Source organism: Cottoperca gobio, chromosome 4 (genome assembly GCF_900634415.1).
Source record: "Cottoperca gobio chromosome 4, fCotGob3.1, whole genome shotgun sequence".
NCBI lineage: Eukaryota > Metazoa > Chordata > Actinopteri > Perciformes > Bovichtidae > Cottoperca > Cottoperca gobio.
The window spans coordinates 28,206,745-28,219,128 of NC_041358.1; the positions used below are offsets into that span (position 1 = coordinate 28,206,745).

Sequence of the window (12,384 nt, forward strand, 5' to 3'; positions counted from 1 at the left end):
TTTAAATCCAGACATAAATAAAAAATATATAATAAAAAATTCTAATGATACTTAAATTAAGATATACAAATAAACCAAATAAATCTAACAATGATACTTAAATTAAGATATACAAATAAACCAAAAAGAATGAACAAAGCTAAATCTAATAAGGATTTAAATTAAGATGAAAAAACTAATCTAATGATTTAAATCAAGGTATAAGAACCAACCGCAAAATAAATAAATAAATAAACTACAAGTTGTGCTGTTGTTATGCAGTCTCTTTATATACTTGGTATAAATGCTTAGTGTTGTGTGTTATTAGTTTACACATGGCGCCCTCTTGTGTCGGATGACGTTTACGACGTGCTTCCGCTTTCGCTGACGCAAGTTCCGGTTGTGCAGCAGCCATTTTGTCTGTTCGGGCAAGTCTACCCTGACGGTTGCGAACTGCAGTTCCACCTTAAAGGAAACAATTTGAAATGTTGTTGTGGCGTATCCATTGCCCGTTATCTACTATTTAAAAATTTAAATCACACATTTACAAGCCGAAGAAGGCCCGTCCTCTTCGAGAGAGACCCGTAGCTGAGCGTGAGAAGCGCGGGGTCGGGCGGGCGGAGACATGTCGAGTGAAGAAAGCTACTTGGCCATCATTCGCTATCTGACCGATGAACGGGAGCCGTACGCGCCGGGGACTCCCGGGAACACCAAGAGGAAGATACGCAAAGCGGCGACTTGCTACGTGGTGCGGAGCGGGACTTTGTTCTACCAGCGCCGGCTGAAGGGCCAGAACGACTTCACGGAGCTGGAGGTGGTGCTCCAGGACGGCCGGAGGAAGGAACTTATCACCGAGGCGCACGTTATCACCGAAGGAGGGGACCACCTGAACCAGCAGCTGACCTGGGAGAGCATCTCCCAGAAGTACTGGTGGAGAGGTGAGGAGTTAATCAGTAAACATAATGCACGTAGTGCGGGTCAGTCTGCCGGAGCCCCGCTGTAAACATGCGCGTGTACTCCTATAAATATACGCCAACCGCCACAGCCTCGCGCAGAGTTACTCTCTGGCGCCACCTGGCGGTTAGTTCAGGTGTTTGTTTTGGACCTTTTTATACTTTTATCATTATTTGTGTTATACAGAACCAAAGAGAAGGTTCTGTATAACATCAGCCCTTTTATAAGGATCATTTATTCTTTATTTTACTTTATAACATATATATCAACACCTACGTACTTACTTACTTACTTACACACCAATCAATATATAATCTTACATACTGCTACTACTCATTATTATTATTATTATTATTATTATTATTATTATTATTATTATTATTATTATGTGAGCCCCTGGGAATAATATATGGTCACTGAACTATAAACTCACTAATAATAATAATAATACACTGTATGACCCCTGAATATTACAGCATTAAATACATATAATTGACCAAAAGACCAGTGAGGTCACTTTAATCTATTCAGCATCAAAGATTTATTAAAGTGATTCAGCAGCAGATAAAATGACAGAAAGGACATATTTAATTTAATATGCTATAAATATACGATGGGTATTTCTAAAAGAATTTTACACATCCAGTTTCCTACCATGTGACCCCAGAGGGGCTCCGTGGTGTTCCCCGCAGTATTGTGAATTATTGTTTTTTGCAGTCTCTATGGTAGTAAATTGAATATTCTCAGTGTTCGGACTGTTAATGAGACAAAACAAACAATATGAAGATGTTTCATTTGAAGATTAAAGGATAATGACTAATAGTTCTGCAGCCCTGATTATTTATTATTTTCATTATTCTCTAGATCAATGGATTTATTGTTTGGTTTATAAAAATGTCTTTAAATGTCTTCACTTTATTATGAAATAAAACAAACAGCATTTTCACATGAAAAAGGACTTTAGCGTTGTAGCTCTAGTTGTCACTGTGACGTGTCCTCTCTTTGTTGGCCCGCAGGTATCCTGAAGCACGTCAAAGACCTCATCAGAGAGTGTCCTCAGTGTCTGAACAGACGCAGCACCGATGACTGCTCCGGGTCTCGACTCTTCTCCCGGCCGGGGCGACGCAGGGCGGCTGCCAACACGAACGAGGAGGAGGACGAGGAAGAGGAGGAAGAAGAGGGAGATAGTTTAGTCTTCACTGACTCGTCTTGTCAACTGAGATCCAAGACGATGGCCAAACACGAACTCGTCTTTGTGCGTTTCTCTGATTTACTCTCAATGTTTCAGTTATGACTGCGGTGTAATCATCGTCCTTTAATTGAGTCTTTTTTGAATGGAGTTTGGTGCGTTTGTTTTTCCCCAGGTGGACAGTAAAGGTGAGGTGAACCAGTTCCTGCCCAAACACAGCCAGACCATGTTGGACAAACTCAACCAGCAGCGCCTCAGTAACCAGTTCTGCGACATCACGCTGCTCATTGAAGGAGAAGAGTACCGCTCTCACAAAGCCGTGCTGGCGGCGTGCAGCGAATACTTCAACGAGCTGTTCTTTGAGAAGGGCGCCGCCTCCACACACGAAGCGGTGGTCGACCTCTCCGGTGAGACTTCCACATCCAAAAACACTTTGACGACTTGTAGCCCCAGAGTCGCACATTAACATAACATCACAATATAAGAAAACAAGATCAGGAAATAATAATAACAATAATAATTACATATATTATTACATATATTATTACATATATTACATATATTATTACATATATTATTACATATATGTAATAATATATGTAATATATGTAATAATATATGTAATAATATATGTAGTAATATATGTAGTAATATATGTAATATATTATTACATATTACATATATTATTACATATATTATTACATATATTATTACATATATTATTACATATATGTAATATATTATTACATATATTACTACATATATTACTACATATATTATTACATATATTATTACATATTACATATATTATTACATATATTATTACATATATTATTACATATATGTAATATATTATTACATATATTATTACATATTACATATATTATTACATATATTATTACATATATGTAATATATTATTACATATATTACTACATATATTACTACATATATTATTACATATATTATTACATATATTATTACATATATTATTACATATATGTAATATATTATTACATATATTACTACATATATTACTACATATATTACTACATATATTATTACATATATTATTACATATATGTAATATATTATTACATATATTACTACATATATTATTACATATTACATATATTATTACATATATGTAATATATTATTACATATATTACTACATATATTATTACATATATTACATATATTATTACATATATGTAATATATTATTACATATATTACTACATATATTACTACATATATTATTACATATATTATTACATATTACATATATTATTACATATATGTAATATATTATTACATATATTATTACATATTACATATATTATTACATATATTACTACATATATTATTACATATATTATTACATATATGTACATATATTATTACATATATTACATATATTACTACATATATTATTACATATATTACATATATTACATATATTATTACATATATTATTACATATTACATATATTATACATATATTATTACATATATTACATATATTATTACATATATTATTACATATTACATATATTATTACATATATTACTACATATATTATTACATATATTATTACATATATGTAATATATTATTACATATATTATTACATATTACATATATTATTACATATATTATTACATATATTACATATATTATTACATATATTATTACATATTACATATATTATTACATATATTACTACATATATTATTACATATATTATTACATATATGTAATATATTATTACATATATTATTACATATATTACATATATTACTACATATATTATTACATATATTATTACATATATTATTACATATATGTAATATATTATTACATATATTATTACATATATTACATATATTACTACATATATTATTACATATATTATTACATATATTATTACATATATTACTACATATATTACTACATATATTGTTACATATATTACATATATTATTACATATATATTACATATATTACTACATATATTATTACATATATTATTACATATATGTAATATATTATTACATATATTACATATATTACTACATATATTATTACATATATTATTACATACTACATATATTATTACATATATTATTACATATATGTAATATATTATTACATATATTATTACATATATTACATATATTACTACATATATTATTACATATTATTATTACATATATTATTACATATATTACTACATATATTATTACATATATTATTACATATTACATATATTATTACATATATTATTACATATATTACATATATTATTACATATATTATTACATATTACATATATTATTACATATATTACATATATTAATTACATATATTACATATATTATTACATATATTATTACATATATTATTACATATATTACATATATTATTACATATATTATTACATATATTACATATATTATTACATATATTATTACATATATTATTACATATTACACATATTACATATATTACATATATTATTAACATATATTATTACATATTACACATATTACATATATTACATATGGCCGACGCATCGATGCTGAATCGTAACATTTTCAATACTCATTTGTCGTACAGACTCATCTTCTGCTCCGTGTTGACCTTCATGCTTCTCTCTCCAGGTTTCACCAAAGTCAGCTTCCTCCCGCTGCTGGACTTTGCGTACACCTCCATGCTCACGTTTAATTTCTGCGTCATGGCAGATATCGCCAACCTGGCTCGCCATTTGCTGATGACAGAAGTGCTGCAGATCTGCGAGTCTGTGCACAAGAAGGTGGAGGAGCAGAAGCTGACGGTGTATCAAAGAGGAGACGTGCACACGGTGGTGTCGAGCCAGCCGGCCGCTCCGGAGGGCTCAAAGGACGAGTCCTTCGTGGTCACCATCGAGAGCGACGGCAGGGCGGTGGTGACGCAGAGCGGGGTCGCTGTGAGCGGCGATCCCTTGGCGTTCATCGCAGCTTCCGACGAGACGTTCATCCAGCAGCCTGTGACGGTCGTCACGGAAACTGTAGAGGGAGACGATCACGGGGAGGCCGGACACACCGAGAGGGTGACTCTGATCGCTCACGGCGGACAGGCCGAGCCGGGAGAGACGGTCACGCTGATGTCACGCGGTGCGGACGACGTGGAGGGGGAGACGATGACCGTGGTCACTCACAGCGGGCAGTCCGGAGCCAGCGAGTCTCTGGCCGTGGTGTCGGCCTGCCTGGCGATGGAGCAGCCTCAGGTCGCCGAGGCGGCGGGAGCCTTCGTTATAAATGTGGACCCGGACAAAGTCAGCCCCTCGGAGGTCGTCAAACTGGCCTCTGAAGCGGTGGCATCGCCTCAGGAGAAGGCGGAGCCGGCACCTACGCCGCAGAAACGTAAGCGGGGCCGTCCAGCGAAGGTGAAGAAGGAGGTGGAGGTGGAGGAGTTCGTGCCGCTGGAGGAGGAGGATCCGTCCGCTGACGAGAGCCACGGAGACAAGCAGGAGTCAGACGAGCCCAACAAGCGGCGCCTCAGGCAGCGCTCTATTGCCGAGGGCGGGTATGCACGTTTACACATGGGGCTGGAGGAGGAAGAGGAGGGGAAGAAGGCTTCAACGCCACCGCGCCCCAGCACCCCGAAGGTGTGTGTGTGTGTGTGTGTGTGTGTGTGTGTGTGTGTGTGTGAGTGTGAGTGTGAGTGTGTGTGAGAGACCTGTGAAACATGAGAAGATATTTTTATCATGAATGTGTTGTCAGGCGGCTCCGAGGCCGGGGAAGAGGGGAAGACCGCCGAAGCAGCCAGCGGAGCCTCAAGGTGACGGACAGTGCACGTCAGAGCCGGGGGCGGACCCAGACGTCGGCGCAGCGGAGAGTGTGACCACGACAGGAGAGCTCAGCACAGACGAGGCCGGGGCGAAGGAGGCGGAGCCTGAGACCGGCGCCAAGCAGGCGCAAACCCCGGCAGAGAGCGCCGCGGAGGGAGAGCACACGTGCTCCGAGTGCGGCGTGTCCTTCCAGAGACGCTACGCTCTCATCATGCACACGCTAAAGCACGAGAAAGCACGCGGATACAAGTGCAGCGTGAGTATCTCAGTGTGCCGTCAACACGTCACGTTTCATACGTTCATATTATATTCAGGGCGCCATTATTAATACACCGTGTCAGATACAGATGAGGTGCAGACGGGTCATCGATGGCGTTTGTGCTTCAGCTCATAACATGAATGTTTCCTAGCGAGAGCGACTTCTGGAATCTGAATCTTATTGTTGAGCTCTGACTTTCGGTCCATCTGTAGTTTTATGTAAATGCAACGTGTCCGTGTCCTTGCAGCTGTGCAGTAAGGAGTTCCAGTACGCCGCCTCGCTCCGTGCCCACCTGGCCCGACACAAGCAGCAGAGCAGCCAGCGAGCGCCCATCATCAAACCCTCCGCGGAGCAGAACTCCGAGGGCAAGTTGGACGGCGACTTGGAGGACAAGACTTTACCTCCGAACACCAAGAGAGAATTTGTGTGCGACATCTGCGGGAAGACGTTACCGAAGCTCTACTCGCTGCGCATCCACATGCTGAACCACACAGGTGTGCGGCCGCACGCCTGCAAGGTCTGCGGGAAGACGTTCGCCCACAAACACAGCCTGAAGATGCACCGAGCGCTGCACGACGTCACCAAACAGTTCCAGTGCGAGTTCTGTAAGAAGTCCTTTGTGAGCAAGCGGAGCATGGAGGAGCACACCAGCCTTCACACGGGTCAGTGCAGCTTCACACACAAATGTTTCGCACTGTTGTCATGTGTCTCCCGGCGCTCCAGTACAATGGAGGTGAAGAGAATTTGTGGTGCTGTGGTGGAGTTTGGCATCTTAGTTTTTTGAAGCCAGCAGTGACACAAGAGTGTGAAGATAAAACGGAAACACTGAAAAAGTTGAGATGAGAACGAGGTAGCCCCGCCCTAAAACAGACTACCTGCCAATCACAGGTAGCCCCGCCCTAAAGATTAACTCTAAATGTTTCCATAAGTCACTATATGAACATCATGTTGAAACTTGAAACTACAGATTGAGACATAAACTCATCAGGAAAATGTTACTGAGGTAATAAATCAAGAGAGAAGTAGAAACATGTTCTCATAGACTTCTATACAACCAGAGGAGTCGCCCCCTGCTGGAGGTTACAGAGAAGTAGAAACATGTTCTCATAGACTTCTATACAACCAGAGGAGTCTCCCCCTGCTGGAGGTTACAGAGAAGTAGAAACATGTTCTCATAGACTTCTATACAACCAGAGGAGTCGCCCCCTGCTGGAGGTTACAGAGAAGTAGAAACATGTTCTCATAGACTTCTATACAACCAGAGGAGTCGCCCCCTGCTGGAGGTTACAGAGAAGTAGAAACATGTTCTCATAGACTTCTATACAACCAGAGGAGTCACCCCCCTGCTGGAGGTTACAGAGAAGTAGAAACATGTTCTCATAGACTTCTATAGAACCAGAGGAGTCGCCCCCTGCTGGAGGTTACAGAGAAGTAGAAACATGTTCTCATAGACTTCTATAGAACCAGAGGAGTCGCCCCCTGCTGGAGGTTACAGAGAAGTAGAAACATGTTCTCATAGACTTCTATAGAACCAGAGGAGTCGCCCCCTGCTGGAGGTTACAGAGAAGTAGAAACATGTTCTCATAGACTTCTATAGAACCAGAGGAGTCACCCCCTGCTGGAGGTTACAGAGAAGTAGAAACATGTTCTCATAGACTTCTATAGAACCAGAGGAGTCACCCCCTGCTGGAGGCTTACAGAGAAGTAGAAACATGTTCTCATAGACTTCTATACAGTCGCAGCTTTGATGCTCACAGGATTGAAAAATCACAAAATAAATCTTCTGTATGTGAAGAAGAGTAGCAGTATAAGAAAGTTGATGAAGACTGTTTCATCACGATATGATATTTTTCCTTTCTTTTTGTTTATCTATTTATTTTATTCTACAATGGATCAAATTTAACGAAACCCAATTCCCCTCTTGGATCAATTAAGTATTTGTGATGTTGATTTTAACAGGTGAGTCAAAGTACCTTTGCAACACGTGTGGAGCGACTTTCCATCGAGCGTCGGCGCTGAGCAAACACCTGAAGAAGCATCAGCCCAAACCAGACGTCCGCCCGTTCGCCTGCGCTCAGTGAGTCTCTCTTCTTCTCGAGGGGGAGAGGAGGCGGGGAGGAGGGGAGGAGGAGGAGGAGGGAGGGGAGAGGAGGAGAGGAGAGGAGAGGAGAGAGGAGAGAAGAGGAGGAGAGAGGAGAAGGAGGAGAAGAGGAGGAGAAGAGGAGGAGAGAAGGAGGAGGAGAAGAGAGGAGGAGGAGAGGAAGAAGAGGAGGAGAGGAGGAGGAGGAGAAGGAGGAGAGGGAGAAGAGGAGGAGGAGAGGAGAAGGCGGAGAGGAGAGGAGGGAGGAGGGAAGAGGAGAGGGAGAGGAGATAGATGGGAGGAGAGGAGGAGGAGGTGAGCGGAGCTGAAGGCGAGGAGAGATGGATAGGAGAGGCGGACGACTTGGTGAGCTAGAAGTGAGAATGAGTATGGATATGTGAGATGGGAGGGAGATATAAGATCAGTCTTATATAGGAGTATTCTCTTGCTGCTTTCTTCCATTCTCCTCTTCTATCTTCTTTCTCCGGCGTCCTTATCTATCTCGTATTCTCTTTCTCTTCTTCTCCTCTTCTCCTCTCTCCTCTTTCTCTTCTTCTTCTTCTCGTCTTCTCTTCTCTTCTTCTTCTTCTCCTCTTCTCTTCTTCTCTTCTTCTCTTCTTCTCCTCTTCTTCTCTTCTTCTTCTCTCTTTAATGTAATTTGAGGTTCAAGGCATTAAATGTGTTCACTGATTCTACCTGCAGCTGTGATAAGAGGTTCTATGAAGCCAAAGATCTGCAGCAGCACATGAACAAGCACATGGGCCTGAAGCCGTTCCAGTGTCAGGTGTGTGGGAAGTGCTACAGCTGGAAGAAGGACTGGTACTCTCACGTCAAGTCGCACAGCGTGGCCGAGCCCTTCAAGTGAGTCCAGCGTCCCTGAGGAGCTTTGGTGACACGGTGCCAGGAGTAGGGCGTCACATACGGGTCATAATTCCCTCTAATATCTATTTTATATTGCTGTGTGAAAACTACTTTTTACATGACTACATTTGATATCACAGTTTGGAAGATGATGTCATGTTTTATCTTAATTTTATTTGGTGCAGGCAAAATAATAAACACAAAAAACACAGAAACAGAGAAAGAAATCCACAATTAGTAAAATATTGTTTACTAGTTTTCTTGTTCTCGGCACCTTCAGGTGTAATGTGTGTGGGAAGGAGTTCTTCGAGAAGGCTCTGTTCAGGAGGCACGTGAAGAAAGCCACTCACGGGAAGAAAGGCCGAGTGAAGCAGAACCTGGAGCGAGAGTGTGAGCAGTGTGGCAGGAAGTTCACTCAGCTGCGAGAGTACAGGCGCCACATCAACAACCACCAGGGTGAGACTCCAGACTCTGTGGGTGAAAGGAAGGGTCTAAATCCTCATGCGGTCCAGGCTCGCTGCGAGAGAGATTTTATATATATATATATATATATATATATCAAATTTGTATTATACTTTTTATATATATATATTATAGATATATTTTATATAATATTTATATATATATATTGATTTAATATATATTTTATATATTTAATATATATATATATTTATTTTATATATATATATATATATATATATATATATATATATATATATATATTTTATATAATATTTATAAAAAATAAATTATATATATATATATATAAATTAATATTGTATAATATTAATATATATATTATATATATTTAAAGTTTTCTGACAGCCCTTAAAATCAAAAGGCTTCTCCCCAGCGAAGCTTTGCGACCTCTCGTGGGGGTTTAGACCGTACTGAACAAGTGCAGCCATTGTTCAGAACATTTGTTCAAAACGTTTTTTATTTAATATTCTTTGTTAGCAAAACAAAATCAGTCAATGTGTGTGTCCCTCTTCTAGGAGTGAAGCCATTCGAATGTCTGACCTGTGGCGTCGCCTGGGCGGACGCACGTTCTCTAAAGCGCCACGTCCGCACGCACACAGGAGAGCGACCGTACGTGTGCCCGATGTGCCAGGAGGCGCACATCGACGCACGCACTCTGCGCAAACACATGGCCAAGTATCACGGGGACAACCTGCCGGGGAAGATCATGCTGGAGAAGGACACCCTGCAGTTCCACAACCAGGGCACGCAGGTGGAGCACGCCGTCAGCATCCTGGCGTCCGAGCTGCCCCCCGAGCTGCGGCCGGCGCGGCAGCCGCCCTCGGAGCAGATCGAGACGGTGCTGATCACGGAGGAGACGGTGGAGGCCGTGGAGGCCGTGGAGGCTGTGCAGGCGGTCACCGACGGCTCGCTCGCCACGCTCTCGGATCAGGGCATCATGCAGGTCGTCAACTACGTCCTAGCGCAGCAGGCGCTCACAGACCCGAAGCTGGAGGACGCACCCGAAGTGATCGAGACCATGGAGGTGGAGGTCGCTCACGTGGCCGAGGTGGAGTGACGCCAGGGCGCCAACACAGACTGACTCGTACCAGAATATAAAAAGATGAATATTTTTCTGTGAATGTAAATAAGTTGAACCATGAGTGGAGTGTGTGTCACACACACACACACACACACACACACACACGTTGTAAATAACGCCACACACCCACATGAGTTACAGATCGATGGCGTTTGGCTCGCAGGAGGAATAAAGTTAGAAGTGAATAAAACTGAATGTTTTTCATCTCGTCTCACTTTTTACTTTTGTTGCCGACTTTCAAAGTTAATCTGAAGAGCTGGTAAAATACCTTTATTTCTGTGCGTGTAAAGGAATTCTGTAAACTTTATTTAGTTCTAGTCGCAGTTCAGATAAAACCTTTTGAGAGTCTTGAAAGTTCTTGAGTTTTGCTTTTAATAAGCTGCAGATGTTTAATATCTCGACTTCATTCAGTATTTTCACACAGAAATAATTCGACACAAAGGAGTAGTAACATGCAATACAGCAAGTATGGATATTTATTTCAGATTTATATCAAAATAGCCTCGGTATAATGCAACATATTTACAATACATTGTACAAAAAATATGAAAATGCAGATGGTCTCTGTTTTGTAACAACGCTGGCTGCTGGTTTCGTGTGAATTAATACAAAGTTTGTTCTTACGGTCGGGCGATATTCACATCAGTGTGTTCCGTGATTGTTTAAGGGAGACTTTATTCAAAAAGAACTATACAAATTTATATACATTTAAATCAGGTTTTGGCCGAATGAAATAAACCTCTACGGAAACACCATCCAATTGAAAGGAGAAGAAACACAGAAGGACGTCAGTCATAGTGTTTTACTGTAAAACACTGGGTCGGGAGCATTCAGGCCTATATGTGGCTACATCAAATGAACGACCGTCACTTCAACACGTACTTCACAAGCTGACACGCTAAGGGGATGCATTGCTCTCAATACACAAACAAAAAAGCAAAATATAGAAGCAGAAAAACAAGTTGCCCATCAATTGACATAATACTTCTGACAGGAAACGTTTGAAATGTTTACAATCGATGCCGACTTATGCCGCAAATGAAAAACCAGTGTACTCGACTAACTTGCACCTCAGCGGTGAGAAAAGTCTATTACAGATTAAAATACACTTTGTTGCTTTACGGCCCATAGCAGAAATATAAGCCCTTATAATCCCTTTGTTCCAGTCATGCTTTAAACATGGGAATGAATCATGAATAAAAGAAAACTCAAAGCAATCCTCAGCATTTCTTAAGTGCTCTCAAGAAATTAGAACAAAATAAAATGCACCTTTTGCTCAACGCCGTTTGTTTCTCCTCGGCGATGGCGAGGACAATAATGAAAGAATAAGTGCACTTCTATTTGAATATGAATCTTTGATCTCAGCGGGATTTGCAGTAATACCAGGTTTGTCAAAAGAAATGTTCCAACAGCAGGCGGGAAATGAGAAACGGGAACATCGAGAGCGAGCCGGGGTCGCCTCACTCCCCCTCCTCCTTGATGCGCTGCTGTTTGTTGCGGCGAGAATCCAGGTCGAAGGAGAAGTCGGACCACTCGTCGCGCGGCGGGAAGGAGATGGTCTGGCGCAGAGTGAAGCGCACGGCGTCGATGACGCGCTCGCCTCGGGCCTCGGAGGAGCCCATGCTGACGGTGGAGGCCCCGCTGGTGGTGCGCACTATGTGGGGAGGTGG

General features: G+C 40.8%; 2 protein-coding genes across 3 annotated transcripts in view; one reads left to right on the plus strand and one right to left on the minus strand.

Annotated features, from left to right (window-relative positions):
* Window positions 1-366: 366 nt before the first annotated feature.
* Window positions 367-10,918, plus strand: zbtb11 (zinc finger and BTB domain containing 11). 2 transcript variants are annotated; one of them, XM_029430378.1, is made up of 10 exons: window positions 367-917; window positions 1,950-2,188; window positions 2,298-2,529; window positions 4,866-5,770; window positions 5,886-6,209; window positions 6,460-6,874; window positions 8,172-8,289; window positions 8,995-9,153; window positions 9,434-9,609; window positions 10,149-10,690. In XM_029430378.1, exons 1-10 carry the CDS (start codon window positions 605-607, stop codon window positions 10,688-10,690), a joined length of 3,423 nt encoding a protein of 1,140 aa, XP_029286238.1. In that variant the 5' UTR covers window positions 367-604. The 2 variants fall into 2 exon arrangements, with proteins under 2 accessions (XP_029286238.1, XP_029286237.1); XM_029430377.1 differs by having other exon boundaries at window positions 605-917; window positions 4,785-5,770; window positions 10,149-10,918.
* Window positions 10,919-11,157: 239 nt separating this feature from the next.
* LOC115007349 (tumor protein 63-like) overlaps window positions 11,158-12,384 on the minus strand; it is a 63,352-nt gene continuing 62,125 nt past the window's right edge. The window contains 1 exon segment of the mRNA XM_029430165.1: window positions 11,158-12,384. This exon segment is cut by the window's right edge and continues 87 nt beyond it. Within this exon segment, the coding sequence (XP_029286025.1) occupies window positions 12,175-12,384 (210 nt within the window). The 3' untranslated portion in view covers window positions 11,158-12,174.

Excerpts from the sequence above, each read along its gene's own strand:
- zbtb11 (XM_029430377.1), top strand. The coding sequence starts at position 605 with ATGTCGAGTGAAGAAAGCTACTTGGCCATCATTCGCTATCTGACCGAT. Across the intron at positions 2,530-4,784 it reads AGCGGTGGTCGACCTCTCCG|GTTTCACCAAAGTCAGCTTC; the intron begins GTGAGACTTCCA and ends TTCTCTCTCCAG. Across the intron at positions 6,210-6,459 it reads CACGCGGATACAAGTGCAGC|CTGTGCAGTAAGGAGTTCCA; the intron begins GTGAGTATCTCA and ends GTGTCCTTGCAG.